The 26443-nt window shown below is 37.9% G+C and overlaps 1 protein-coding gene and 1 long non-coding RNA gene across 2 annotated transcripts; one reads left to right on the plus strand and one right to left on the minus strand.

Moving 5' to 3' along the window:
- Positions 1-3152: 3152 nt before the first annotated feature.
- Positions 3153-6842, plus strand: LOC130459528 (uncharacterized). Its single transcript, XR_008918957.1, has 2 exons — positions 3153-3384; positions 6446-6842. It is a non-coding gene; the product is annotated as an uncharacterized lncRNA (long non-coding RNA).
- A 4805-nt stretch (positions 6843-11647) lies between these two features.
- Positions 11648-14834, minus strand: LOC110775131 (FRIGIDA-like protein 4a). The gene is made up of 4 exons (XM_021979735.1): positions 14613-14834; positions 12340-12733; positions 12066-12238; positions 11648-11977 (listed from the first exon to the last, which is right to left on the minus strand). Exons 1-4 carry the CDS (start codon positions 14832-14834, stop codon positions 11648-11650), a joined length of 1119 nt encoding a protein of 372 aa, XP_021835427.1.
- Positions 14835-26443: the final 11609 nt, after the last annotated feature.

Genomic DNA, 26443 nt, shown 5'->3' on the forward strand with positions numbered 1-26443 from the left:
AAGTATCTATTTTGGCTCGTTGTAGGATGTATACATTTCTTTTACTGTTTGTGGTTCGGGCTCTTGTTTTGGGCTACAAGTTTGGTAGATGCCTCTATTTTAGGCTCTTCTAAAGCTAGTTGATTTTTTTTGGTTTTTGCTTTACTTTTGTTGATTTTATTTAAAAACACTAGCCTACTAGCTCAATAGATAGGGCATTGTGCAAATGCACAAAAGATGTGGGTTCGAATCCCACGTAGGTTAATCTTCACTTTTTGCTCATTTTGTATAGTTTACACAAATGAGCAAATATTTTTGCTCATTTTTAAAGTTTTAAAGATCGGATTTGTTAATATTGAAAACTTTTGCTCATCGTGTCTAAATGAGCAAATAAATTTGCTCATTTCTCATAGTTTACACAAATGAGCAAATATATTTGCTCATTTTTAGATTTTAAAGTTCGGATTTGTTAATATTGAAAACTTTTGCTCATCGTGTCTAAATGAGCAAATAAATTTGCTCATTTTTTATAGTCTACACAAATGAGCAAATATTTTTGCTCATTTTAAAATTTTAAAGTTCGGATTTGTTAATATTGAAAACTTTTGCTCATCGTGTCTAAATGAGCAAATAAATTTGCTCAGTTCTCATAGTTTACACTAATGAGCAAATATTTTTGCTCATTTTTAAAATTTTAAAGTTCGGATTTGTTAATATTGAATTTTTTTGCTCATCGTGTCTAAATGAGCAAATAAATTTGCTCATTTTTTATAGTTTACCCAAATGAGCAAATACTTTTGCTCATTTTTAAAATTTTAATGTTCGAATTTGTTAATATTGAAAACTTTTGCTCATTGTTTATAATGAGCAAATAAATTTGCTCATTTTTTATAGTTTATACAAATGAGCAATTATTTTTGCTCATCTTTTAAAATTTAAAGTTCGAATTTGTTAATATTCAAAACTTTTGCTCATTGTGTCTAAATGAGCAAATATTTTAAAATCTCGGATTACTTAATATTCAAAAAATTTGCTCATTTTTTAGTTTACACAAATGAGCAAATATTTTTGCTCATTTCTTATAGTTTACACAAATAAGCGAATATTATTTTTACTCATTTTAAAATTTTAAAGTTCGGGTTTTTTAATATTGAAAACTTTTGCTCATTGTGTTTAAATGAGCAAATATTAAAAATTTGCTCATTTTTTATAGTTTACACAAATGAGCAAATACGTTTTTAATTATTTTTTTGCTCATTTAAGTTTTTTGTACTTTTTTTTTTCCTCATTTGTGCAAAATGAGCAAAATTTTCCAACCTCAAATATTATAATTTTTTTGCTCATTTAAATATTTTTGCTCATTAAAACTTATTTTACCCATTAAACGTTTTTGCTCATTTAAATATGACAAAATTAATTTTATTTTGAGTGTAGTTCTAAAGCCATGGTCATGAATATTTGATTAACCTTAAACCTTCAAAGCTAGTTTGTCTTATACTCCCTTTATATGCACTTGCTAACTAAATAACTAATTGATTACAAAGACAACAATAATAATCTACTGGTTTTGCTTGCTTGAATCTAATGTTCGGGTTTGTTAATATTCATTAAAATTTGTTAATATTCAAAACTTTTAAGATACCTTATCGATTATCATGAGAAGAATGAAAAGATCCCTATAATGAGAAGAATGAGAATTGAGGAGGAATAAGGAGCATCCACGTGTACGGTCAATATCAGATTTGCTCATTTAATTATTTTTTGCTCGTTTAATAATTTTCTTTTGCTCATTTAATTTTTCTTTTGCTCATTTAATTTATTTTTTTGCTCATTTAAACAAAATGAGCAAATATTGTTTTGCATATTTACACAAAATGGGCAAGTTTTCCTAGTTTACCCTTCCTGCATCTTGGAGGAACTACCAAATATTATTACAATTTCCTAAAATAATAATACATCATTATATACTACCTCCGTTCCTAAATGATCTTTACGGTTACTATTTGCACGGTAATTAAGGAATTTTGGTGAACATGTGATGGTGGGGTAACAAATGAAAAATGAGTGGCTATAAATTGTCCAACAATGTGAGTGGGTGGAAACTAATATTAAAGTATTGTGAGTGGGTAAATTATGGTGGGCCAAATAAGAGTAAAAATGGAATAAAGTAGGAGTGTAAAGAACTTTCAGGAACGGACTAAAACGGAAAGCGTAAAGAACTTTTAGGAACGGAGGTAGTAGTATATTAAATTATTACTTAAAATAATAATATTGTTTTGTTTATGATGCGGTCCAGCAATCTCACACATAGCAGCCAAGATGTTAACCCCAGGCCCAATCACATCAGGCTTCATGATTTGCGGCGTTACCATATCCGACCACGAGAGCTAAACGCCGCCACCAACGGCGACGACCAGTCGACCACACATTCAATACAGTCCCACCGAAACTCAACACGGTGGTGGCTTTCTTATCGGAACTCCACACGTACACCCTGATCACATCACCAACCTTCATCCCAACCGCCACTGTCGGAATCAAATGACTATGCGTCACCAATTCCTCCCCGCTCGCGGCAGTGTTTGCCAGTATCATCCCAACCCCGCCTGCCTCTTTAACAACCTCCCCTTTCACCACCCTAGCATTCACCCCACGATCACACAACACCACTTTCCCTTTCACGAATGACGGGTCTGATGACCCAGGCATACACAAATTACTTGACCCATTTCTCCTCCTAGTACCTCCATTGGTGGATTTGTGCAATTCTCGAGCGTATGGGATAAAGAACTTGAAGAAATTTCTAGTCTGATTGCCAAATTGGATAATCTTCATCCCTAAAATTAATTACAGCAACTTATAATTTGCTTCCATAATCGCCTAATTATTTGCTTTTGATCTGCCATGGAAGAAGGAATTAGATAAGGTTATGGAGGAGAGAGAAAGAGGAAAGGGGGGTTTCATTGTTTTGACTTTTCAAAGTAACGTTATTGTTTTTCTTAAATCTGTTAATATTTGGTTGATGTAGCACGCGCGAGTCGAGGGTCGTTGGATCGATTTAATTATAAGGTCCAGATTTCTTCCTATTCTTCCCCTTATAAGGATCTTCTCATTGGAGGGGCACCCTATATATATATATATATATATATATATATATAAAATCTAATTTTCGCCCAAACACGTCTTTCTCTCTCTAGTCTCTACTTCCCAAAATATCTCAGAGTTTCTCTATTTTTGACGTGCGATTTCTGGCTCTTCGAAAGCCTTTCTTCATCAAATTCCAGAAAATTGCTTCGATTTTGAACTCAGGTATTACTCGATTAAATTTCACTCGATTTTGCTCAAAATCTAATTCGGCGACGCTAAAATTTTCCCTTGGATCTGCATAATTTATCTCGAACTCAGGTATTACTTGCAATTTCTTTAGTTTTTAGCTAAATCATTTAATATTATTCAACAATTAGTTGCGAAGTATATTTTCGTCTGATTTGTTGAGTTATTTAGCTGATATTTTAGTAAATTTTACGGTTTTTTCATGAAATACCCTCGAGGTTTCGCGTAATGCACCAAATACACCCGCGTGTTTCAAAATACATAATATACCCCTATTTAAACTTATTTGCACTAAATATCCCTGAACTTAACGGAAGTCTAACGCCGTTAGTGATTAACCCCAAATCTGTTAATTAAACCTAATTAATTAAAAAATTAACTCCTAATTAACTAATTAGCCCCCAATTAACTAATTAACTTCATCTCCTTGCTTCTCTTCCTCCTCCTTCCCACCATCACTCAATTCAACACCACCATTCTCCAGCATCCCAACCCGACACCACTACCCCAACCGGCGGCACCACTACCGACCTCCCACCACCACCACTACCGAACTTCCACGCCCATCTCCACCTACCTGGGGAACCGCAGCAGAGGCAGCGACGGTGGTGGTTCGACTCGCTCATTTCTACCCACAACCGCCACCACCCTTAATCAAAAGTCCCCCGTAAACCCCGCCGGCAAACCAACCTACGCTACTTCATGTGGGCCCAAGCATGGTGGATCGGCTCGCTCATTTCTACCCTCAACGCCCAATCTGAAGACCCAGAAACCCTAACCCCTAATTGATCAAACCCTAACCTTCATCTTCTCTTCTCTTTCCCCATACTATTAATGGGATTATGGAAAAACAAAATTGGTGTTTGGGATGATTTGTGATGATTTGCGATGATTAAGCACAAATAATGGGATTATGGAAAAATAAAATTTGTGTTCCCGGCGGTACTTTGAAGGCGGTTGAATTTGGGATGTTCTAATTTTATTTTGGTTTGTTCTTGTAAATTGGTGTTGTGTGGTTTCATATTAGAATTGGGTTTGATTTGTTATCTGATTTCTTGTAATGTATCCCTTCCCCTCTCATTCGTTCAAGCCAATTCCATGGTAGTTAACCATGGATGTCCTTTAATCGAAGCCCAGATCCTCCACCATTGTCGTAGTAAAGCTCACAACTCCCTCCACTACTAGCAGCAACTGCGTTCGACTTCGACGAAGCCCACACGTAATTTAGTGTTAATGGTGATGGGGTAAAGGTGGAGAGATGAAAAATGAGATACTTCGTGGAGAGTTAACAGAATTGGGTTGGGTTGTGGAGGCATGGGTTCATGAATAGGGAGCAAGAATAGGGGACGGTGAGGTGCGTCGGCGGCTCTGACATGTCAAGCGAGGGAGCCGGAGTATGCCGACGTGACGCAAGGGCCAGCGAAGGTGTTTGCAGGTACGGTGGTTATGGTATTAGGACGACAATGGTGGATTGGTGTTTGTTGTAGTTAGGTAGTTATTAGGATTAGTTTAGGATAGTTTAGAGTTAATTAGGTTTAATTAGGTTAATTAAGGGGTTAATTAGATTAATTAGAGGTTAATTACTAACGGCGTTAGACTTCCGTTAAGTTCAGGGGCATTTGGTGCAAATAAGTTTAAATAGGGGTATATTATGTATTTTAAAACACGCAGGTGTATTTGGTGCATTATATGAAACCTCGAGGGTATTTCATGAAAAAACCGTAAATTTTATAGCACGATTTTGTGGTAATTTTGGAGCTCGATTTTGTGCTAATATTGAGAGATGATGCTGAACGATTTTTGAGTCATTTGAGATTTTTTATGCTTGATTTTAGCTTGGTTTTATTGAATTAAGGAGCAAATTCGATCGAACTCAATTTCTAGGTATTTGGTCGAGTTTTATGTGTTTTATGCTTCATCGAGTTTTAGATAATTTTGTTCATCTTTAAATCATCCAAAATTGTTGCTTATAAATTTTGCTGAAGTTGAACAACAATTGTTTCTGCAGTTCTATCATTGTTTAAAATTGGATAGAAATCTAGTAGAAGTAAATCAATTAGACTCCTAACATTGATATTGATATGTTAGGTGTGATCAAGCTTTATGAAGTAAACGAAATCTCTATGAAAGTAAACAAAATCTTTATGAAGTAAACAAAATCTCTCTAAAAGTAAAACAATAACAAACTACTGCCAGTGTTGCCTTGTGTTTTTTGGTGGATAGTTGATCTGTTCTTGTGGTGGGCCTAATTTCGTTTGACTGGAGTTCTTCTGCATCCGTTTTAGGTGCTTTGTTAGGTTAGATTTCCAGGTTGCATTTGATTTGGTTTTGGCTAAGATATATGAAATTCGGGTTAAAATCGGTTCATGTAGGAGTTCTCAATGGTCATTATCAAGGTTCCCTAACTTCAATTTGGCTCAGAATGGTTAGTTTATTTCAGATTTGGGTTCAGTTTCGGGTGGTTATTTCAGTCCAAAATCTAGTCTTGATACCAGGGATTCGGTGTAGTTTTGCCTAGTCTAGTACTAACCAGTGCTGGATGTACGATTTGCATCAAAGACAGTACAATACCATGAAAGACGGTCTCAATTGCTTTGATTTGGTCTGCTTGCATAAATTTTAGAGTCCGAAGCTCCCAGACTAACTAGTAAATTTCAGTTCAAATGCAGTTGAGGTTGCCCCATTTATAAATTTAAAACACAGGCCAACGTTCTGCCAACAAATATTGAGCATTTTGTGCAGACATTGGTCCTTTGATCGATCTCCATCACTTGGTTGACATACCAACTAACACATTGTGCAAATAAATGCAGCAACAAAGGAAAATCATATGCGTTTCTCTGAAACATATGGACACCTGATCAACAGGGTTGATAGTGTGTCTGATCCTCAGTTCTTTTACAGTTCAACAAAAACAAAAATTCTTCTGAGAGCTTTGTTTGTGCTTCTTTCACTGCAATTCTGTATAATAATTTATACATCCATTTTTAAATGGGGTGGGACTTTGGGGAGATTGATGTTTATAGAGACAAAGTAAATGCTAGCCTGTTTGCTAATTATCTTCTATGATATTGTCAACTGTCAAAAGAGGATAGATAATGATGTATTATTGGCCATATTCTTCTTCTTACAGAGTAGAAGATTCTATTGAGATCTTGGAGTATGTTGTCAAGTTGAGGGAAGAGAAACTAGGTACAGAAAATGCTGAATTTGATGATGAAAAGAGCAGGCTTGCCGAGCTATTGAAAGAGCCGGTAAGAGCAGAAATAGAAAAAAAATCCCTCGAGAATCTCATTGATCCAAATTCTAAGAGAACAAAGAAAGAGACAACAAATAGGTGGGGAGGGTTGGGTTTTAGGATTTGAGGAAGAAGAAGCAGTTCCTCACAGATTACAGCTGCTTCTGTTGTGTAAGATAGTGTATAGTTTCAGTGATGTAAGCTTTGTGTGGCCTTTACTTGTTAAAGGTCTCAATTTGTTCTCTTTATTTAATTTATTTTGAATTGATTGCTGAAAGCGATTTTTTTTTTCCTTCTTCTTTCATCCGAGCTGGAGCTCTCCTCATGGGAAGAACTCTAATACCATTACCCTTTATCTTCAGATTATTATTAGTAGTATTTGCCACTGAACCGTAACTCTGTAAGTTATTATTAGTAGTATTTGTTCAACTCTCATTTCCCTTTCTTCTCTTCTTGCCATGATTGAAATTTGATTGATTTTCTTAAACCTATTAGCTCAAATGGTAGAGCACTATGCAAATGCATAGGGGATGTAGGTTCGATTCCTACATGGGTTTTCTCTAAAAGTACATTAAAAAAACTCAAAAGTAAATAAAAGAAACGCAAAAGTAAATCAAAGTATTTCAAAAGTAAATCATAATAACTCAAAAGTATCTCATAAAAATTCAAAAGTAAATCAAAATATTTCACTGAAGGCTTGATGCAAACTGTTCAAAGTTGATTGCCCTTATTACTACCCTGATCTATTAAACATCAGACCTTTACGAACATATGTGATTTTCGTTGCATTATTAATAAGAAGTACTAAAAAGTAAACAAAAAAATTCAAAAGTAAATAATTTAAACCCAAAAGTAAACTAAAAATCTTTGAAGTAAATCAGAAAATCTCAAAAACTTATTACAATCAAATAGTTCAAAGTGGCAAAGGATCGAGCAAAGAGTCATTGACTTCCATCTCTCTACAATATGAAACAAACTATTAGAAAGAAATATATAGTCGGATGTCAAAATAAAGGTTTTCAACTTAAAAGTAAATAAAACAATACAAAAAGTAAATATAAATAAAAAACTAGAAAACACCGGTTATTGGAGTATATAGGTTAAAGTTGAGGTTTTTCAATTAAAAGTAAATAAAATAATACAAAAAGTAAACACGAAACTACGTGGGATTCAAACTCACATCTTTTGATGCTCTACCAATTGAGCTAGTAGGCTAGTTGAATAAAGTAAAGTAAAAACCAAAAAAAGTAAATCGAAATAATTCATAGTAAAGGTTTTCACATTAAAAGTAAATAAAACAATACAAAAAGTAAAGATGAACCTACGTGGGATTCAAACCCACATCTTTTGTGCATTTGCACAATGCTCTACCAATTGAGCTAGTAGGCTAGTGGTATCTTGGTATCTTACCATACAATAGGAATAGTTAGAACACTATCATACACTTTGCATTTTGTTAAATTTAAAATGTAAATATATAACTTGTTTAAGTAAACAGAATTAATTCGAAAGTAAGTAATCATCGAGTAGAGGACTGAAGGAACCAGAACAACTAACTGCAGAATATAAAGCAGCAACCAAATTAAACAGAACAACTGGTGTGTATTTACAGATAAAAGACCAACACCTTTCACCTTCTGAGACCTGCGACACAACATTATTCTTTAAGGTGCGTTGGCTTTTGAGAACAGACAAGCAAACGCTAACTTCCCATCTATGCTAATGTTATGACCGAGTTCCTCCTTCCCCAACTCCGGACACCACCCTGTCAAAACTACTTATGTTTCCCTATGAATTCATCAACAGATCGATCATATTCCCATAAATAACAAATTATCAAACCACCGATGGAATTCAGGCTTATATCAATGCAAAACACTCTGGCTTGCGAATTATGATATCCGCAACTGTGTTTCAGCTTAAAATTAGTAACAAGATCGATATAGGTGCATCACATGACATTTTCTGGATATAATCAATAATGTTACATGTACTTATGGTCGTGTTACTCCTGAGCATTAGGGTGTTGATCAGCAATATCCTGCTTGAAATGCCCAGCAGAATTGCAGGACTAACAACGCAACAACATAACGCAACAATAGAATAAATAACAGTAGCAAACGGGTTGCAGACTTACCTTATTAGACTGATATACTAAACAATAACCCTGAAGCCTATCAAACCTTTAACAACAGCTGCAGATGAGAATCTGAACAATACTGTAATCCCCAATATAACGAAGCAGGCCAGTAGCACCAAACATAAGCAAATCAGACCATATAATTGAGAAGTCAAGCAAAAGTAACAGCATCACACTAGAAATAAACTGCAAGCCTAACAGGAACAAAAAACACCTAGTTTAATAAAGTCAACGCAAGTCAACTCTTGCCATATCATAAATTTATTGATCTAGATTTCTCCTCTCTCTATCTACATCGTGGCTGCCAATCTGCCACGCTCTCCTGTGATAAACTGAAAGGGCGATGGATATTTTACAGTAGAGACATCAGATGGTGGTTATTCTACAAGCTCGGATATTGTACGAGTGTCGACAATATGGATCATTGTAGTCATCTAGGGGCATATAAGGCAGGCTTTCATCTCCATTCACAATATCCTTTCCTCTAAAAACGACATTGTTAATACTAAAATAGCCAAGCCTCTTGATCCCAAATTTCAAACAGACATTGTTAGTACTCAAAATACAATCAGCATAGCATCAAACCAGGAACATAAAGAACCAGAAGAAAAACTACTGGAGTTTATATTATTTCGAGGATTTTTAAATCTAGAAATAGCAAGATTCACCATTGTAACCAACCTCAACACCTGATTCAATGAAATCAACTCAGCTCGAATAAATTTTTCCAATTCGAGGAAATCTATTGCAAAACCCTCATTCAAGCAAATAAGAATGAAAATCAAGTAAAACGCACATAAACCCTAATTAAATTAAATCAACAATTAGCATTAGAATCGAATCACCTACGAGAACGCAATTGCAAGAACCACGAAGATTAAATCTCCAAAATTGCAAATCAAGGAAATCAAAAGCAAATCCCTAATTCTAGTAAATCAGAACGAAAAATAAAATGGAAAAAAGTTCAATTTAAAACCTAATTAAAGAAAATGACAAGAAATTAGAATCAAATTCACTTACATGAACAAATTTTGCGACAACGAGAACCGAAGATCAACGAGCAAAAGCAGATGAACTTCAGGAAGGGCAGCGTAGAGATGAGAAAAGAGGAGAGAGAAAGTCCAGAAAAAAAAAATTACGGGAGGAGAGGGAAAATCTCAGGAAGTTGAAAGGTCATTCAGTAGCTAAAATTACGAAAATAATATATATATATATATACTAGTAAACTTTTATTCGAAAAAGAAACACATGTTTAAGAAGAGCATTGTCGTTGTCTACTTCTCATCAACTAGTAGTATCTTCTCACGAAATTTCATTAGCACTCACACGTTGAAATTTTTGTGTAGAACCACACTCGGCATCCATAGATACTTTAATTAGGAGGATTAAAAGTGGGGTCTTCATCTACGATCTTGAATTTTGGGTTATGAATTTTGCTTAATCTTATGTAGTTGTGCAATGCAAAACAAACCAAACTTTTTTATTTAATTTGATCTTGTAATGAATATTTTGGCACAGTTCTTGATATTTTCCACCGTGCTTTCAAAAGTACAAATGACCTCTCAATGCAACTCCTTAAGGAAGAATGGACACGATTGAAAATATCTTGAGGCCCTCTTGGAATTGCCCCGCGAAATTCGGATTGATGATACCTTATCTTGTGGTAGGTAGTCAAATATCCTTCTCTTTCCGGATACCCTTTATCTACCAAGTAATGTTTTTCTATCATGAAAAGACCCGTATATAATCAAATTGCATTAATAGAAATATCAAAGCAAGTAACTAAGTAAGTGAAATGAAAGATGCAAATTACCAGGAGGATGTTTGGGAAAGTTAAGACTTGGGTTGCCAATAGTATCAACTAAGATACGGGAGTCATTGTAACAACCCACTCTTTTGAGCTGCTATTTAGAATTATTAAACATTAACCACAACATAACTCTTAATCCGCAACGAATTAAACTAATCTCGTCGACAATTAACTTAAGATTATTCACAAATAAAACAATTACAACCTTATTCATAGAACTCAGCTAGCACATCTTTGTAGACACTAAATTTTGATCCCCATTTTAATTTTAATTTTAATTTTCTTTTTCTTGTTGTACAATTTCGTTATTATAATTAAAATAAACTTGGTTATGAAAATAATTACAATAAATAACAATGTTAAAAGAACAACCAAAATAAATTACGCGAATAATAATAATAAAAATAAATGATTTCATTAATATTTTCCGAAAATACACATAATCCTTACAAAATGTACTTATACCTTAAAATTTGTACAAAAAAGTACAATGGTAAAATGTGTATTTTTGTTTGGCCTTGTCTCGCCTAAAAATCCTTGATTTCATTTATTTACAATAATGGAAACCACTATGACCATTAACAGGGCTATTAACACCACAATATAGACCACGTATAATTTTAACATTCGTAAATCCTCCTGTACCGAGGAGGAATGATCTTCTTGGTTGTTTGGAACCATGGTGGCCGTGGAAATGGAGAAAGGAGTGAATTTTGGGTAAGATTAAGAATAAGAGAATATAAGAGATAAGTGGTGAATGGTGGATTGGATAAGGAAAATCTCTTTTTATAGGGTAAAAATCTTAACCGTATATTATTGTTCATCGTCGTATACGGGGGTATAATAATTTGTGTGTAAACAATAATCTTTTTTATCTTGTACAAAGTTTATAAGTATTTAGGAACCTTCTATATTACTTTCTAATAATGTAGGGACACACAAGTTTATGTATATACGAATTCAAATGTTGGTGTTTGGGATAGATAATGTATACCCCTAGTTAACGATGTACTATGACACAAAATAGCATACTAAAAAAGTTGGAGGAATATGACCAATTTATAGTTTCTATGTATAATGTGGACCAATTTGTGGAGAATCCTACAAGTGATTACACATTTTATCCCAGAACTAATAAAATGTGTAATCACTTGTAGGATTCTCCACAATTAGCATCGACCTTAAGACGCTTTCCTTTGTTTTTGGACTCCATGGAGTTCAAAGCATGTTTGTTCCGAATCACCAAATGTGAGTGATCAATGCCAGGAAGAGAAACTCCCTTCTTTTCCGAGTTTGAAAGATTATCTTCTGCAGTCGACAATGTGCTTTCAGCATCAGTGTTTCTTTCCTTCTCCTTCTCTAACTGCTTTACGCGCAACTCCAGAGGAGTGGGTGAAAGGCTGGATTCAAGCTTGAACTTGGAAATGCATTTAAGTACACCTTTGAGAGAAGACAGTTCCATGTTGACAGCATCATTCTGCAACAAGTTTAGTTTACTAGATCAATCAAATTAAGAGAACTTGAAAATGGCTACTCGATCAGATCATAAGATATGGGAAATGAACCTGAGCTGTTGCATCACTGCCTTGCTTGACCATTTCACACGCTCTCTTCTGAATTCCCTCCAAACAGGCTTTCAGTAGAGGAACTGGTGGAAAAGTATCCTCCATCCTAAATATACAAATAAAGGCAACTGCTGTAATATGCTCCTCCCTCTTAATAAGAGATTGAATATGACCTTATTTCCTGAAGTAAAAGACATTTAAGAGGTCCACACTACTATTGTAGTGTTTGTTACAATTTTTTCAATTGACGGGATCTGTAAGGAGTAAAACATACCTGGAATTTCCTTTCTCGATCCCAACATCTGGCACCAAAGGTAGTCTTGTCCAGGAAGACGAACCTCGGTTTCAATATAAAGGGTCCCCAAGAGTGAAAGTAGTTGATCTTTATCATATAACTCTCCTAACTTATATGAGGCTAAGAAGAGCAAGAAAGAATAGATCTCCATAAAATGAGTATAACCCCTCTTAGCCGAAAGACCTCTCCACGTGATACTGAACTTCATCGCGTCATCTTTTAAACGTTGTGTGACAGTAGCATTTTCCAGCAATGCTACTGACAGAACTATGCAACTACGTGAATAAGTTTGTCTTGACACACTTTCTGACTCAAGCAGCTCATAGAAACTTTGAATCACATCAAGAGCAAACTTTGCTGGATCTGGTGCTAACTGAAGAGAATCAATAAACTTTGTAAGCATCATACGCATGTCCTTGTTGTGCTTAATTAGGTATGATCTTGTGCCTTTTGTGTCCATATTTTGGCACAACAATTGGACCCTGTGGCACGACTTTGGCTGAGGTTCTCTGGTTTTCACTTGTTCATAACTAGGAATATCTAAGCAAATAATGATATAACAGAGCGATTAGAAGTACCATTTAGAAAGTCGAGGAAGAGAGATATAGAGAGTACGTCAGAGACCATGAAAACAACCAAACTAAAATTGGACTTTTCATGTATAAGAATGTCAATCAAACACCAGCTAAGAAGCTAAATCTAAAAATAATGCAAAACTTAAAAAACATATCTTTGATAGCATCATAAATTCTAAATTAAAACGAAGTACCGAACTAGTAAAAGATTATTAGAAAGACTGTTTTGAAAAAATTGCATCAATAACAAAAGACAGTTTTGAAAAGGTACAAGTTTTCAAAAAGATATTTGACAATGAAACAAAGAACACTAACCAACACCTTTTCTTAGCTTGGTTTTGAACTGGAGGAGTTTCTCTTCACAATTCTTAGATATTATATAAAAAGATTGTTGTTGAATCTCACTGCACACATCTATAGTTGAGGTTCTCTGGTTTTGGTTTGTTCGCAAGGGGGAGCTTCTAAGCAAGTCATGATATAATAGTAGCATTAGAAGTACACCATTATATTTTAGCCATTGCAAGCTATGATTGAACACCACAATCATGAGGTTGAATAATGGACAAATTGCCTGTTGATTGCCAAAGTTGGTCGATCAAGTGGCATTTTATACAATCAAAAGTTGTACACACCGTTGTAATTGTTGAATTAGTATATCAAACAAGGAAGTTGACCGAGATGGAGCTCTAAAAAAATGTAAACATGGAACTGGTTTTTCCAATAAAACAACCAACCTATCGAATAATGAATATCAGGTAAAGAGGTTTCCAAGAGATCCAAATCGCCTATATAAATCATATTATTGCAATTTGCAACCATCAAATAACCTTTATTTTTTTACAAAAACTGCAGGAAAATATATGAATTCAAAGCAACAAAATGCTACTCCCTCTGTCCCTTAAAATCTTTTCTTTTGTCACCAACATTTCACTTCTCACATTAGTTTCCTTCCCCTTCATATCAATCGCATTATATAGGAGGCATGCTACATCGCTGTCCACCAGCGACAAAAAAGACCCATACCCACTCTAAAAAAAAAAAAAAAATGGAAAGATGGCCCACACTTAAATAAATGTGTACAAGTGTTGCTAACTTCTTATATACTGTCATCGGTAATATAAGTATTGTCATTGTTATATATATCCTGTCATTGTTTTATTAAAATACTGTCACAATCAACCAAAAAAAAGGAAATTATGTATACAAGTGTAATGAAATAGAAAAAGTAAAGGGATCACTTAAATGAACGGATAAAAGTGTTGCATATTAAATGAATAAATAAAAATATGTATACAAGTGTTATATAAGTATTATCATCATTTACATAAATACTATTATTGTGGTATTAAAATACTGTCATTGTTGTATCAATTACTGTCATATTAACGATATTTAGTAATTTGTTTGACTTTTCAACTCATGTAGCGAAAATACCATTTTGCCCGGGGTATGGACGCTTTTTGTCGCTGTCCACCAGCGATGTAGCATTCCTCCATTATATAGCTCATCTAGTTGCTTCTCTTTCAATTTCAACATTTTATTCCCCTCTTCTAATTTTACATTCATTTCCTTCTCCCTCTTCTCCACTTTTATTTTACTCTCCTGCATCTCCTTCTCTCTCTTCTCCATCCCCATCCCCATTTCTCTCTCCTTCATTTTTAACTCCCGCTCATCTACCGCCAGCTGCCGGTCCTCAACCTCTTTTTCTCTCATCTCCACCCCTATTTCCCTCTCCTCCACTTTTAGTTTCCTTTTATCCACCGTCAGCTGCCGATCCTCAACCTCCTTCTCTCTGTTCTCCACTTCTAATTCTCTCTCCTCAACCCTCACTTCCTCTCCTCCACCGCCCTTCACATTATTCTTAGAAAGATACCTCCAACTCCATAGCTCCTTCGACATAATCCACCAAAATTTAGACTACTCCCCACTTTCAGCTATATTTATCAATTATACTAAATGGACAATTAAGCTGTTGATTTAAGTGGGTAAATAAACTAAATGGACAATTATGCTATCTGGGGAAGATCTAATAGAAATTTTATTACTTGGACTGCCTGTTTATTTTTGCAGCAAGAGGAAAAAATAATGAGTACTTTGCAACTTTGCAGTAGAGGAAAAGAAAGAGAGAAAAGGAAGTGAAAGGGTTTAATTTGACAGCTGAGGCAAACGGTAACGTTGTTGTAGTCCAAGTTGCCAGTATGGACTGTGGATGCGGCGATGCCCAGTAAATTGTTTAGAATCTCAATGTATAAAAGTAAATGTACTTTGATAATCCAAACTACCGCACACGACCAAGTATACGACATTAATATACTTTATCTGTTTTTTCTACGGAGTATTCCCTCCGTTCCTTAATACTCGCACCGCTTTTCTTTCGGGGCATTCCTTAATATTTGCATCGCTTCTACAAATGGAAATGTTTACCAATATAATATTATTTCTCACACTTATCTACTAACCCACCTACACCCCTACTCGCTACAAAAAATCATTTAAAAATTCAAACCCCTCACTCATCACTCCCCACCCCCACCCCTTACCCATTTCCCACTAACTATATTAAAAAAATATCTCACTATCAACTAACACCCGTTAATTTAATAAGTCAATTCAAGTGTGTTAAATTCCGTACCGGTCAAACCGGTGCGAGTATTAAGGGACGGAGGGAGTAATAATCTAGCACATTTTTTTACACATGGTTTGAGATTTGAGAATATTCAGTCTCTTGTTACACTCTCTCAGGGAGAGTTTATCCCTAGTTTTGAAGGGAGTTTCGAGGTGAGTCTCAAGCCTAAATTTTGGGATAATATGATAAAAGACTATACCAAGTCTTGAAATGAGTTTGAAAATCCGAGACTCACTCAAGACTCACTTAAGACTCCACCTTTTTATTCCTCTAATCAAATAATGCCACATCATCAAACTTAATTTATCTTATTTCACCCAACTAAATTATTAATGGTTTATGTATTACGAAGTATTTTGTTTCATTTGCCTTTAAATTTATGTTCTAGATATCTTGAATTTAATATGTTATATTATTGTTTCTAAATTTGTACGAAATGTATGTCAATTTCGAAATTAACATTTTATTTTTTTTTATTTTTTTTTCCTCGAATTATAAATTACTTTGTTTTAGAGCTGATCAACATGGGCTCGGCGCGCTGGCCCGGCCTGACCCGGTCCGAAAATTACCGATCTTTGGGCAGAAGGCCCGACCCAATTTTTTTAAAAAAATTACGGACTTTCGACAACGCAAAACAACAATTTTAGTTATAAATTTGATCAGGCTCGAAATTGGTTCGAAAGCCCGCTAGCCCGAGATATTGAGTCTAGTTGGCAATTTCCTATTTAATCAATTAATTTTTGTGTAACAAATCCTTATCAAATAATTTAATTACTTTTTGTTTTACCTTTAAAACATGTGTTCATAAATAAGGTTTATCCCATATAAAAAAAACATTTAATTTATAGTTTTTTTAAATTCAAAATTCCTCTTTCTGTCCTCCATACCTTTATTGTTCTTTTGTTGTTTAAAGAAATAAATTAAATTGCGTATTTGTTAGCAAAGTACATTAACATTAATTGTTAATCATGTCATTTTCCAGATTACTTAATTCCCATGATAAATGCCAAACATACACTATATTATGAGACGGGGGGAGTAATTCATAGTTGGCATCGTTTGACTTTTGTATCATTCTCATTTGATCGGCTTAATTTGATTAATTATACATAAACTAAACGAGGGAACTTGCTAGATTCATTTCGATTTATACTTTTAAAAATCAATTTTTTATAATTTTTACTTACATACTATGGTGAAAGATGTGCGTTAACAAACGTGAAAATTAAAACGTTGCAATCAAAAGAGAACTGAGTAAGTAACTACGGATAGACAAAATGTACGGATTACCTTTTAGTTTTTCATGTAATTATGAATGTATCCCTTCGTCTTTTAATGTTTGCCGCACTTCATTTTATGGGGCCAAACTTTATTCCCTCGTCCTTAAAAGATAGCTTTAAAAAAGGAAAATCACTAAGTACACCCAAGAGTATTTTTATGCCTATTTGTGGTCTATCCTCCCCCCCTCCCAATTTTCTCCTCAAATGTAAGGGGAAAATGTGAGAGGGTGCACAGAGCAACTGGGTGCACCTTATATGTACTTCACCTTCTATGTCCTATATAAAAAAATATAGTCATGGGAGATCTTATTAGATTCGTTTCAATTTATATTTTTGAAATATCAACTTTTTATAATTTTATATTATAATATAGAATTAGAGATATTTATCTTTTAAGTCGTACATTAGAGATCGTGAGAAGTCAAATGAGACAATCTCTTTTAGGGTCAGAGGAAGTCATATATTACCACAAAAAAAATACAATAAGGGGGTGCCTTGCAAGAGTTATACTCCCTATGTCCCTAATTGTTTGCTCCATAAAAGAATAGTGTTTTTATTAAGATTTGGTTGTGTAGATTTGAGAATAGACAAAAGTGGTGGATTACATGTATTTTATGTGAGAATGAAGTTGTTGTCTCATGAACTTTTACGGTAATGAGACAATCTTTTAGAGACGTCCTAAAACGACAAATGGAGCAAACAAGAAAGGGAAAGATGGAGTAAGTCATAACACACCTTTATCATGGGCCTAGGCACCAAAGACCTTTTACCCCTGGAGTCTCCAAAACAAAACTAAGGGCAATATCAATAAGTGATTTGTGTTAAATTATAAAGATATGTAGATAAACCTCACTATTGTTGGAAAATGTACAAACTCAAAGGTTACTAAAAATAAGTGGTTTATCTTAGCCTTATATGCAAAATATTTGAATTTAATTTTTTTGGTTTTTAAGTGAGATAGAATGATTTCGGGTCCTACATACGGAGTATAAACCTTTGGATAGGTTTATCTATGGAAAAGGCTAGGAGTACACATGGTGTGTAAAAGTATCTTGCACACCACCAATTAAACAATGCCACCTCATAAATCCCACTAAAAAAGAAGGGGAAAACAAATATGAAAATGATATTTTAGGCGCTAAAAATTTTCAACAAATTGCGCCCAAAGTACATCTTGAGCGAGAACTGTTTCGGTGAGCGCCAAACAACCAGAGAAACCAAATCCAAATCCTCCCATTAACAGCATAAGGGTAATTACAACAAAACTCCCAATTTCTGAAAATTTTGTGAATTTTTTTTCAGCATTACGTTCCTTGACTCTAGTTTCTAATAAGGCACACATATTAACCTTCCTACTTAGCAAAAAAGGATTTAATCTCCTTTTGCTTGAAGGGCTTGTTACAGCCCGCACATTCCAGGAGATAAATCTCATGATGAAACCAAAGGGGGAGGGCCCCCGCCCCTATCAGAAGGAATCAACTCGTTTGTAGGTTGGTGAGTCTCCTCTGGAATAAGTTCATCCACAGGTAAAAACCCATACATGTTACCAATTTGTAGAGGTGTAGACCTATTAGTCATACGAGCAAGTCTAGGAACAGACCTTCGAGGAACATACCAATCAGTTGCAAGAGTCATAGGCTCAGGAACTATAGTGGCAGCCTAGGTAGGAACAAGAGGAAGCTTTTGAACTGATACTTTAGGTACCCATTGTTTCTTTGTAAAAGTTCTCTTCTCGCCAATCTTGGTCTTGCCACAGTCATGACCCACCTGTTGGCACTTCTGGCAATAACTCGGAATCCAATCATACTCCACTTTTTGCTCAAAACTCCTACCATTAGGTGCCTCAACAATAATATTATGGAGAATTGGACAAGTGACATCAATTTCCAGAAGCATTCTTGCATAAGATATCCTAGTTTGGGTCGAAGTACATTCATCAGTGAATAAGGGCGTACCTAAAGTACTACCTAATCGACTTAGAGAGTTCATACCCCAACAACTAAGAGGTAAATTTGGTAGTTGCACCCATAGAGGAACAATTCTCAATACCTCATCCTTAAAACAAAAATCTGGTTCCCAAGCTTTGACAACAACAGGTCTATTTGCAATAGTATACGGCCTCGAATACAAATACAGTCCCACTAATACGATATCTCTCACTAATCCAACCTCTGACCACCTATTATCTTTAAACATATCTCATTAAATTACGACCTGCAAAAGCAGGTTACTTGTTCTACGTGGCAATGACTGTTGTGGGAGTTTTTCCAATGGTTGATGACGAAGAGGTATCCGGTTCCACGTAGAGTCGAGTCCAGTCCACGTCGGGCGGCTTTCCTGCAAAACAAGAATATTCCCGTGGGAATATTCCCTCCGATGCTTAAGTAAGATTAGGGTTTTTAGGCAAGAAGTCCTTAGTAAAAAGAAAGCATTAAATATCTGAAATTTAGGGGTGTTTCTCTATCTAGGAACTTGTGTCAATTCCTTGGGAATTTAGTGTATTTATAGTCTCCCCCTTTTGGGGAAACCCTAGGAAGGAAACACATTATTGGCTAGGTCACCATGACATGACAAGTGTCGTAATCATAATATTCTCTGCATTGGGTCATGGGCCTAAAAGAGGTGTATGTTCTCTTGTTTCAGTCATACATCATCATTTACCCACTACATAATAGCTGCCAAGTAGGCGTTCTGCTTACGGGGGATGTGCCACGTGGCACAGTGTAGTTGGGCCATGCTGGCTGGGTATTTTTACCCACATCATTTGCACCTCAAGAAGGGTAGTAGAGTAAAACAGCTTTGGTAGTGCCCCTTCTTGAATGTTGATTTCTTAATCAGATTCTGTGAACCGAAGAGAGAGCGCCAAGTGGCGACTCTTCCAATTCTATCCTCTCTATATATATGGAGGAGGGGTAAAATTTTTGATTTTCACTTTCGAAAATCGTCCTCCTTGCTTTCTAGAAGAGAGAATTTACAGAGAGATTTCTGACGAATTCTTTGACCCGGCCGATTTCTAGGACGAGGAAGGATTGTGCGACCACTCCGTCCCTTTTTCATGCCGCCTGATCTTGAAGCCATTATCTCCGACATTTTTTTAAGGTAATTGTCTAACCATCTCGTCTCTAATTTTATTTACATCGCTTAGTTTATTTTTGCGTTACTTTTGTCTTTCGTCAATTTTTGCCCGCCCGTTATTTTGGGGGTGTTTAAAGGTTCTTGAGCCGTTAAGGTTGGAACTTCTGGATATGGTGGTCTGATCTGCGCCGCACCAATATCCCCCATTTTTTAAGCCCGTCATTAAGTTCGGCCTCCCATTGCGTCTTATGCAGGACACGATGGTGAGGACGAAAAAGACGGCAAATATTGCTGACTTGCGGCTAAGGGGTCAGCAGATGGACCCTTTTTTCTCAAGGGGGAGATCCATCAGAGTGCCGGCGGGGGAAATAAGTCGGACTCCGCCAGGCGAAGCTAAAATCTCTCGTCAAGGAGTTACATACTTTGATGAGTTTTGGATGGAGGAGATGGAAGATGTTGGTCCATTCAGACAACCCGCCGACTCATTCGAGGAGTCGGAGCAAGATGAGAGTGACGACGAGGTTGTATGTGAAGGTGCCGAGGAGGAGGCAATTGGAGATCCTCAGGTTGTTGCTGGAGGTATACAGGGAGAGAATGCTCAAATTTCTGCGGATCAGATTGGGGCTGATCCGAAGTGGTTGAAATGGTTGGAGAAACATGGGGAGAATTATGCCGTTGGCATGAATACCGGCCCCGGTTATGAGATGAGGTTTCCTGAAAGCGAGGCGTCCACTATTTTTGACGTGGGCCCAGGTGAATTTCCAGTGTATGGTGGAGCTTTCAAGAGTGGTTTACGCTTTCCAGTCCACCCTTTTATGGAGGAAGTGCTGGATGGGTTCGGCATTGGTCTTTGCCAACTAACCCCCAATTCGTGGACGAACGTACTAGGGTACGTTGCTAAGTGTGAGTTGTTGGGCCTGAGGCCGTCTTTTAATGCTTTTCTAAGGTTGGTGCGTTTTCAGAAGGTAAAGGGAGCCGAAGGTTGATTCCAATTGGCTAACAAAGGTGAGTATGCTACTACCTTTGACAAGCCGTCAAAGCATCATTTTTGGAGAATGAGATGGGTGGTGATGTGGACCGTGGACGAGGAGGCGGAACTAAAGTTTAGCCGTTGGCAGTTGGAGCCCCGCTTTGCTGGGGGAAATGAGGAGTTGTCGGCCTTGACGGCCTAGGAGTGGGATCAGATTGCCGTCCATTTTCAAGCTGAGTCTGTGACGGTGCAGACTAAGAACTTGAACATCCCTAAATCTTGGCTCCCGTCATGTTCTCAATTTAAAGATCCAGTGTTCCTGGCAGCGGCTGGTCTAGATCATGGGTTAGACCAAGGTATCGAGGCATTACTGCTTATTTAGATTAGATATTTTTTACTAACTGACAAAGGTATGAATCTTTTTTGCAGCCGTTGCTATGTCTAAGCTCCCGGCCCAGGAAAAAGGAGGAATTAGCACCAAGGAGAGGTTAACTCAAATGGTCGACCAGAAGCTGAACGGGATTGTTGGAGGCGCCCCGGCAAAAGTAAGTTGTTTACTTTTTATTTTAGTTTTGGTATATGGCTCGGCATTTTCCTTTATGTTACCCGTTCTATTATTGCAGAAGGGCGAGAAGAGTCAGGCCGGCCCCAAGCGCAAGGCCGAGGACAAGGACGCCTCTACTGCAGTGAAGCGTCCCAAGGTTAAGGCGGGAATCAGGCGTCCTAAAAGGGAGGACGTAGCTGAGAGGTCGACTGATTCTCCTGTCGAGGTTGTTCCTATGGCTGTGACTTCTCTAAGGCAACATCCTCCTCTTGAGGGTTCGGCTAAGAGGGGGGACGCCAGGGGAGGAGCTGGGCCCAGCAAGAGGGCTCCTTCGCCGACGCCGGTTGAAATCCTCGATGGTGAGGACGAGCAACCAACAGCTGGGGCGGCCCAGACTCCGGAGGCGCCTCGCCACCGGGTGAACGAAGACCCAGGTAGGTGTTAGATTCTCGAGTTTAGTTGTATCTTAATTAAGTACTATTGTAAACTCCCGTCTCTTTTTGTGCAGCTTCTGGCAGGCAAGCGACACTGGACGAGGAAATTCGCAACATTCCTCCGTCACGGCATTTCTCTTCCCGAGATAAGGCTAAGATTATCTCGTCGGTGATTAAGGCTGTGCCGAAGGAGTATGTGGAGCAGTTTCCTCCGGCGGTAGATGCGCAGTTTGGGGCCATGCAGGCGGTTCTCTTGGATGTAGGTGTCCAACTTTTGTTGTCGTTTTGTTTTTGTACTTCGTAATTATTATTATTTTTTTCTAACTTATATTGTTCTCGTAGCTTCTCATTAAAGCCGAGGGGTTCAAACGCTGGCGAGCTGACGTCACCAGTCAGCTTCAGCGACAGGTTCATCGGGCCACCAATGCCGACGACTATGCCATGGCGGCGGTGGAGAAGGTTCGGCTGGAAATGCAGGAGACCATTGAGGCTTAGAGCAAAGAGCTGGCCGTCCTAAGGAGTGACTAGAAGAAGTGCTTGATCAAGATAATTGAACAAGTACTTGCTATTGAAACTCTCAATGCCGAAGCCCTTTCTGCCCAGTCGTTCCTCCAAGAAGCCGAAGCCAAGGTGAAGGAAGCTGTGGGCCTGCGGCAACAAGTGGCTAGCCTTGAGGAGATGGTCTCGGCCTCTCAAGCTGAGATTTCTCATATCAGGGCTGAGGCTAAGCTGGTTGCGGAAGAGACGAGGCAGAGAACTCGCCGAGCCTGGGACGCCTGCATGGAGGACTTCTCTTTCGCCTGCTTTGAACGGCAGATTGAGAAGCAAGGTGCAATCATTGCCGCCGAGCGACAAGGTCTTCCTCCTCCCGTGTTCGAGGATTCTGACGCCGAAAGTGAGGAGGTGAACTCACCGGCCCAAGAGGAGGTAACTTCTGCTCAGCCAACCCCAAAGCCTGCTGCCGACGGTCCAGATGGTGTGGACTCGTCGACCTCTGCCAACTCTACCGCTTCTCAACCTGCTAGACCCTAACTCCACTTCTCCTAATCAAAACAAGTTTTTATGGCGCCGAGAGCGTCTGTAATGAATAATTTTTATTTCTGTTTGACGCCTAGGGCGTTTGTTTGAATAATTTTTAATTTTTGTTTGGATTTGGCGCCATTTTGTGCGCAAACAAGTGGTGATTCGTCACCTTTTTATGTTAACGTTTTTATTTTGAGACTTTTAAATGCCTTCTCTGTTATTTGTGTATGTTTTGTGTTATTGGACGTCTACCTTAGTGCCCCAGAGCAGGCGTTTGTAAGTCTCTGAGCAGGATTCCCATGCCCAAGTTTATTTTAGTTGATTGATTGACGCAAGTCAATCAATCAGTATGATTGGCGCTGAACTTGGGTATGGGGATTGTTGAGCTATTTTTCAAGTCGGCATGTTTAATGCCGCGGCATATAGGAGTAATCCTGTTTGCCTTGGAAAAATAAACGTTTGTTTTAAGAAAACGATGGTTGTTTTTGGGGATTTGCCCCCGTCTTAAAATGGAAGCGGCATGTTTTATGCCGCGGCATATAGGAGTAATCCTATTTGCCTTGGAAAAATAAACGTTCGTTTTAAGAAAACGATGATTGTTTTGGGGATTTGCCCCCATCTTAAAATGGAAGCGGCATGTTTTATGCCGCGGCATATAGGAGTAATCCTATTTGCCTTGGAAAAATAAACGTTCGTTTTAAGAAAAACAATGATTATTTTGGGGGTTTGCCCCCGTCTTAAAATGAAAGCGGCATGTTTAATGCCGCGGCATGTAGGAGTAATCCTGTTTGCCTTGGAAAAATAAACGTTCGTTTTAAGAAAACGTTGATTGTTTTGGGGATTTGCGCCCGTCTTAAAATGGAAGCGGCATGTTTTATGCAGCGGCATATAGGAGTAATCCTATTTGCCTTTGAAAAATAAACGTTTGTTTTAAGAAAACAATGATTGTTTTGGGGATTTTCCCGCGTCTTAAAATGGAAGCGGCATGTTTAATGCCGCGGCATGTAGGAGAAATCTTGTTTGCCTTGGAAAAATAAACGTTCGTTTTAAGAAAACGTTGATTGTTTTGGGGATTTGCCCCCGTCTTAAAATGGAAGCGGCATGTTTTATGCCGCGGCATATAGGAGTAATCCTATTTGCCTTGGAAAAATAAACGTTCGTTTTAAGAAAATGATGATTGTTTTGGGGGTTTGCCCCCGTCTTAAAATGGAAGCGGCATGTTTAATGCCGCGGCATGTAGGAGTAATCCTGTTTGCCTTGGAAAAATAAACGTTCGTTTTAAGAAAACGTTGATTGTTTTGGGGATTTGCCCCCGTCTTAAAATGGAAGCGGCATGTTTTATGCCGCGGCATATAGGAGTAATTCTATTTGCCTTGGAAAAATAAACGTTCGTTTTAAGAAAACGATGATTGTTTTGGGGGTTTGCCCCCGTCTTAAAATGAAAGCGGCATGTTTAATGCCGTGGCATGTAGGAGTAATCCTGTTTGCCTTGGAAAAATCAACGTTCGTTTTAAGAAAACTTTGATTGTTTTGGGGATTTGCCCCCGTCTTAAAATGGAAGCGGCATGTTTTATGCCGCGGCATGTAGGAGTAATCCTATTTGCCTTGGAAAAATAAACGTTCGTTTTAAGAGAACGGTTTCCAGAAATTTGATAGGTGATCAGCCTATGCTTGTGCTAATCTGGGCCACTTCTTAGGCTTCAATCAATTAGGCTTGGAAACGTTGCTAATCTGGGCCACTTCTAAGGCCCTTATTCGGTTAGGCATTTTGCATGCATATGTTAGATAAATTAGTATTCGACGTGCGAGTAATAAATAGTACGAAACAAGTAGAGTAGTATTATTTATAGCTTTGTAAGGCAAATTTAGCCGGTTACAAGAGAGTTTATTACCCTATTAGGACCGTCAGAGGTCGTTTTCTAGGCAACAGATCCTTCTATGAAAGACGAAGTCAGAATACATCTTAGAAAAAATATTTCTTGAGGTTGTCTGCATTCCAGGTGCGCAGATTAGGTCGGCCTTGCATGTCTTGAATGCGATATGTTCTATCCCTGACTTCATCATAGATCTCATAAGGTCCTTCTTAGGTGGGCGTCAGCTTGCCCTGCTCATTGGCTCGTCCCACAGACTCCATTTTTCAGAGAACAAAATCTCCTACCTTAAGCACTCTTTTAGAGACTTTCTTGTTGTACTCCCTCGCCATCCTTATCTTGTACAACTGTTGCCTTAGAGCCGCATTTCCATTAACTTCGGGCAAAAAGTCCAAGGGCAGCTTCATCATTTCCCAATTGGCATTCTCGTCATATAGCATGACCCTCAGTGTAGGTTCACACATTTCTATAGGAAGTACGGCCTCGACACCATAGGCTAGCAAGAATGGGGTTTCGCCGGTGGAGTTCTTAGCCGTGGTGCGGATTGACCATAAGACATTTGGCAGCTCATCATCCCAAAGACCCTTAACTTCGTCCAGTTTCTTTTTAATCCCCTCAGAGATTATCTTATTGAATGCCTCGTCCTGGCCATTGGCTTGGGGTCTTCCTACAGAAGCGAAGCAGCTGTGTATGCCGTGGTCGGCTAACCATTCCTTCGGCTTAGGCGTCTCAAACTGAGGCCCATTATCAAAGACGATAGCTTGTGGTATTCCGAAGCGAGTCATAATATTTTTCCAAATAAATGCCCTAACATCACAAGTTCTTATATTCTTAAGTGCCTCTGCCTCTACCCACTTGGTGAAGTAGTCGACGGCTACAATCACGTAGCGCTGGCCTCCAGGGGCTGCTGTATATGGTCCTAACAGGTCCATCCCCCACTTAGCAAAGGAATGGGGATCAGAATAGGGGTGAGGGGGTGAGCTTGCCTGTGGATGAGATGAGCAAATTATTGCCACTTGTCACAGTTCTGCACCATGGACAAGGCGTCTTCTCTCAGAGTGGGCCAGTAATAACCAGTTCGGAGGGCTTTCTCAACTAAAGCTCGTCCTCCTATATGGGAGCTACTTAACCCCTGATGCAGGTCGTCCAGAATTTCCCTCCCTTTCTCAGGAGTGACACATCGCAGAAGAGGTCTGGAAAATGATTTCTTATACAAAACTCCATTCCACCATTCAAACCAAGAGCTTTTCTTCTGAATTTTGGCGGCTAGACTTGAGTCGTCTGGAAGTGAGCCGTCTACTTTATATGCAATGATAGGGTCCATCCAAGTCGGCGATCGGTCGAGAGTTGCCACAGCAGGAGCACATAACTCTTGTTCATTGCTTCGTTTTTCTTTTACTTCCCAAAACACATGACGTGGGGTATCACAAGAGGCTGATCTAGCTAGCTTAGACAGGGCGTCGGCCTGATTGTTCTCTGTTCTGGGAATCTGCTTAGCCTCAAAACTCTTCAAATGTTCTATTTCTTGACGAACAGCTTGCATGTATTTGATCATGTTGGGGTCTCTTGCCTCATAGTCTCCATTTACTTGACTTACAATGAGTTGTGAGTCAGAAAAAAGCAAGTATTTCTTGAGCTCCGACAGCTTTGCACATTTTTATGCCGGCTAGCAAAGCTTCGTATTC

This window comes from Spinacia oleracea, chromosome 4 (genome assembly GCF_020520425.1).
Source record: "Spinacia oleracea cultivar Varoflay chromosome 4, BTI_SOV_V1, whole genome shotgun sequence".
NCBI classification, from domain to species: Eukaryota; Viridiplantae; Streptophyta; class Magnoliopsida; order Caryophyllales; family Amaranthaceae; genus Spinacia; species Spinacia oleracea.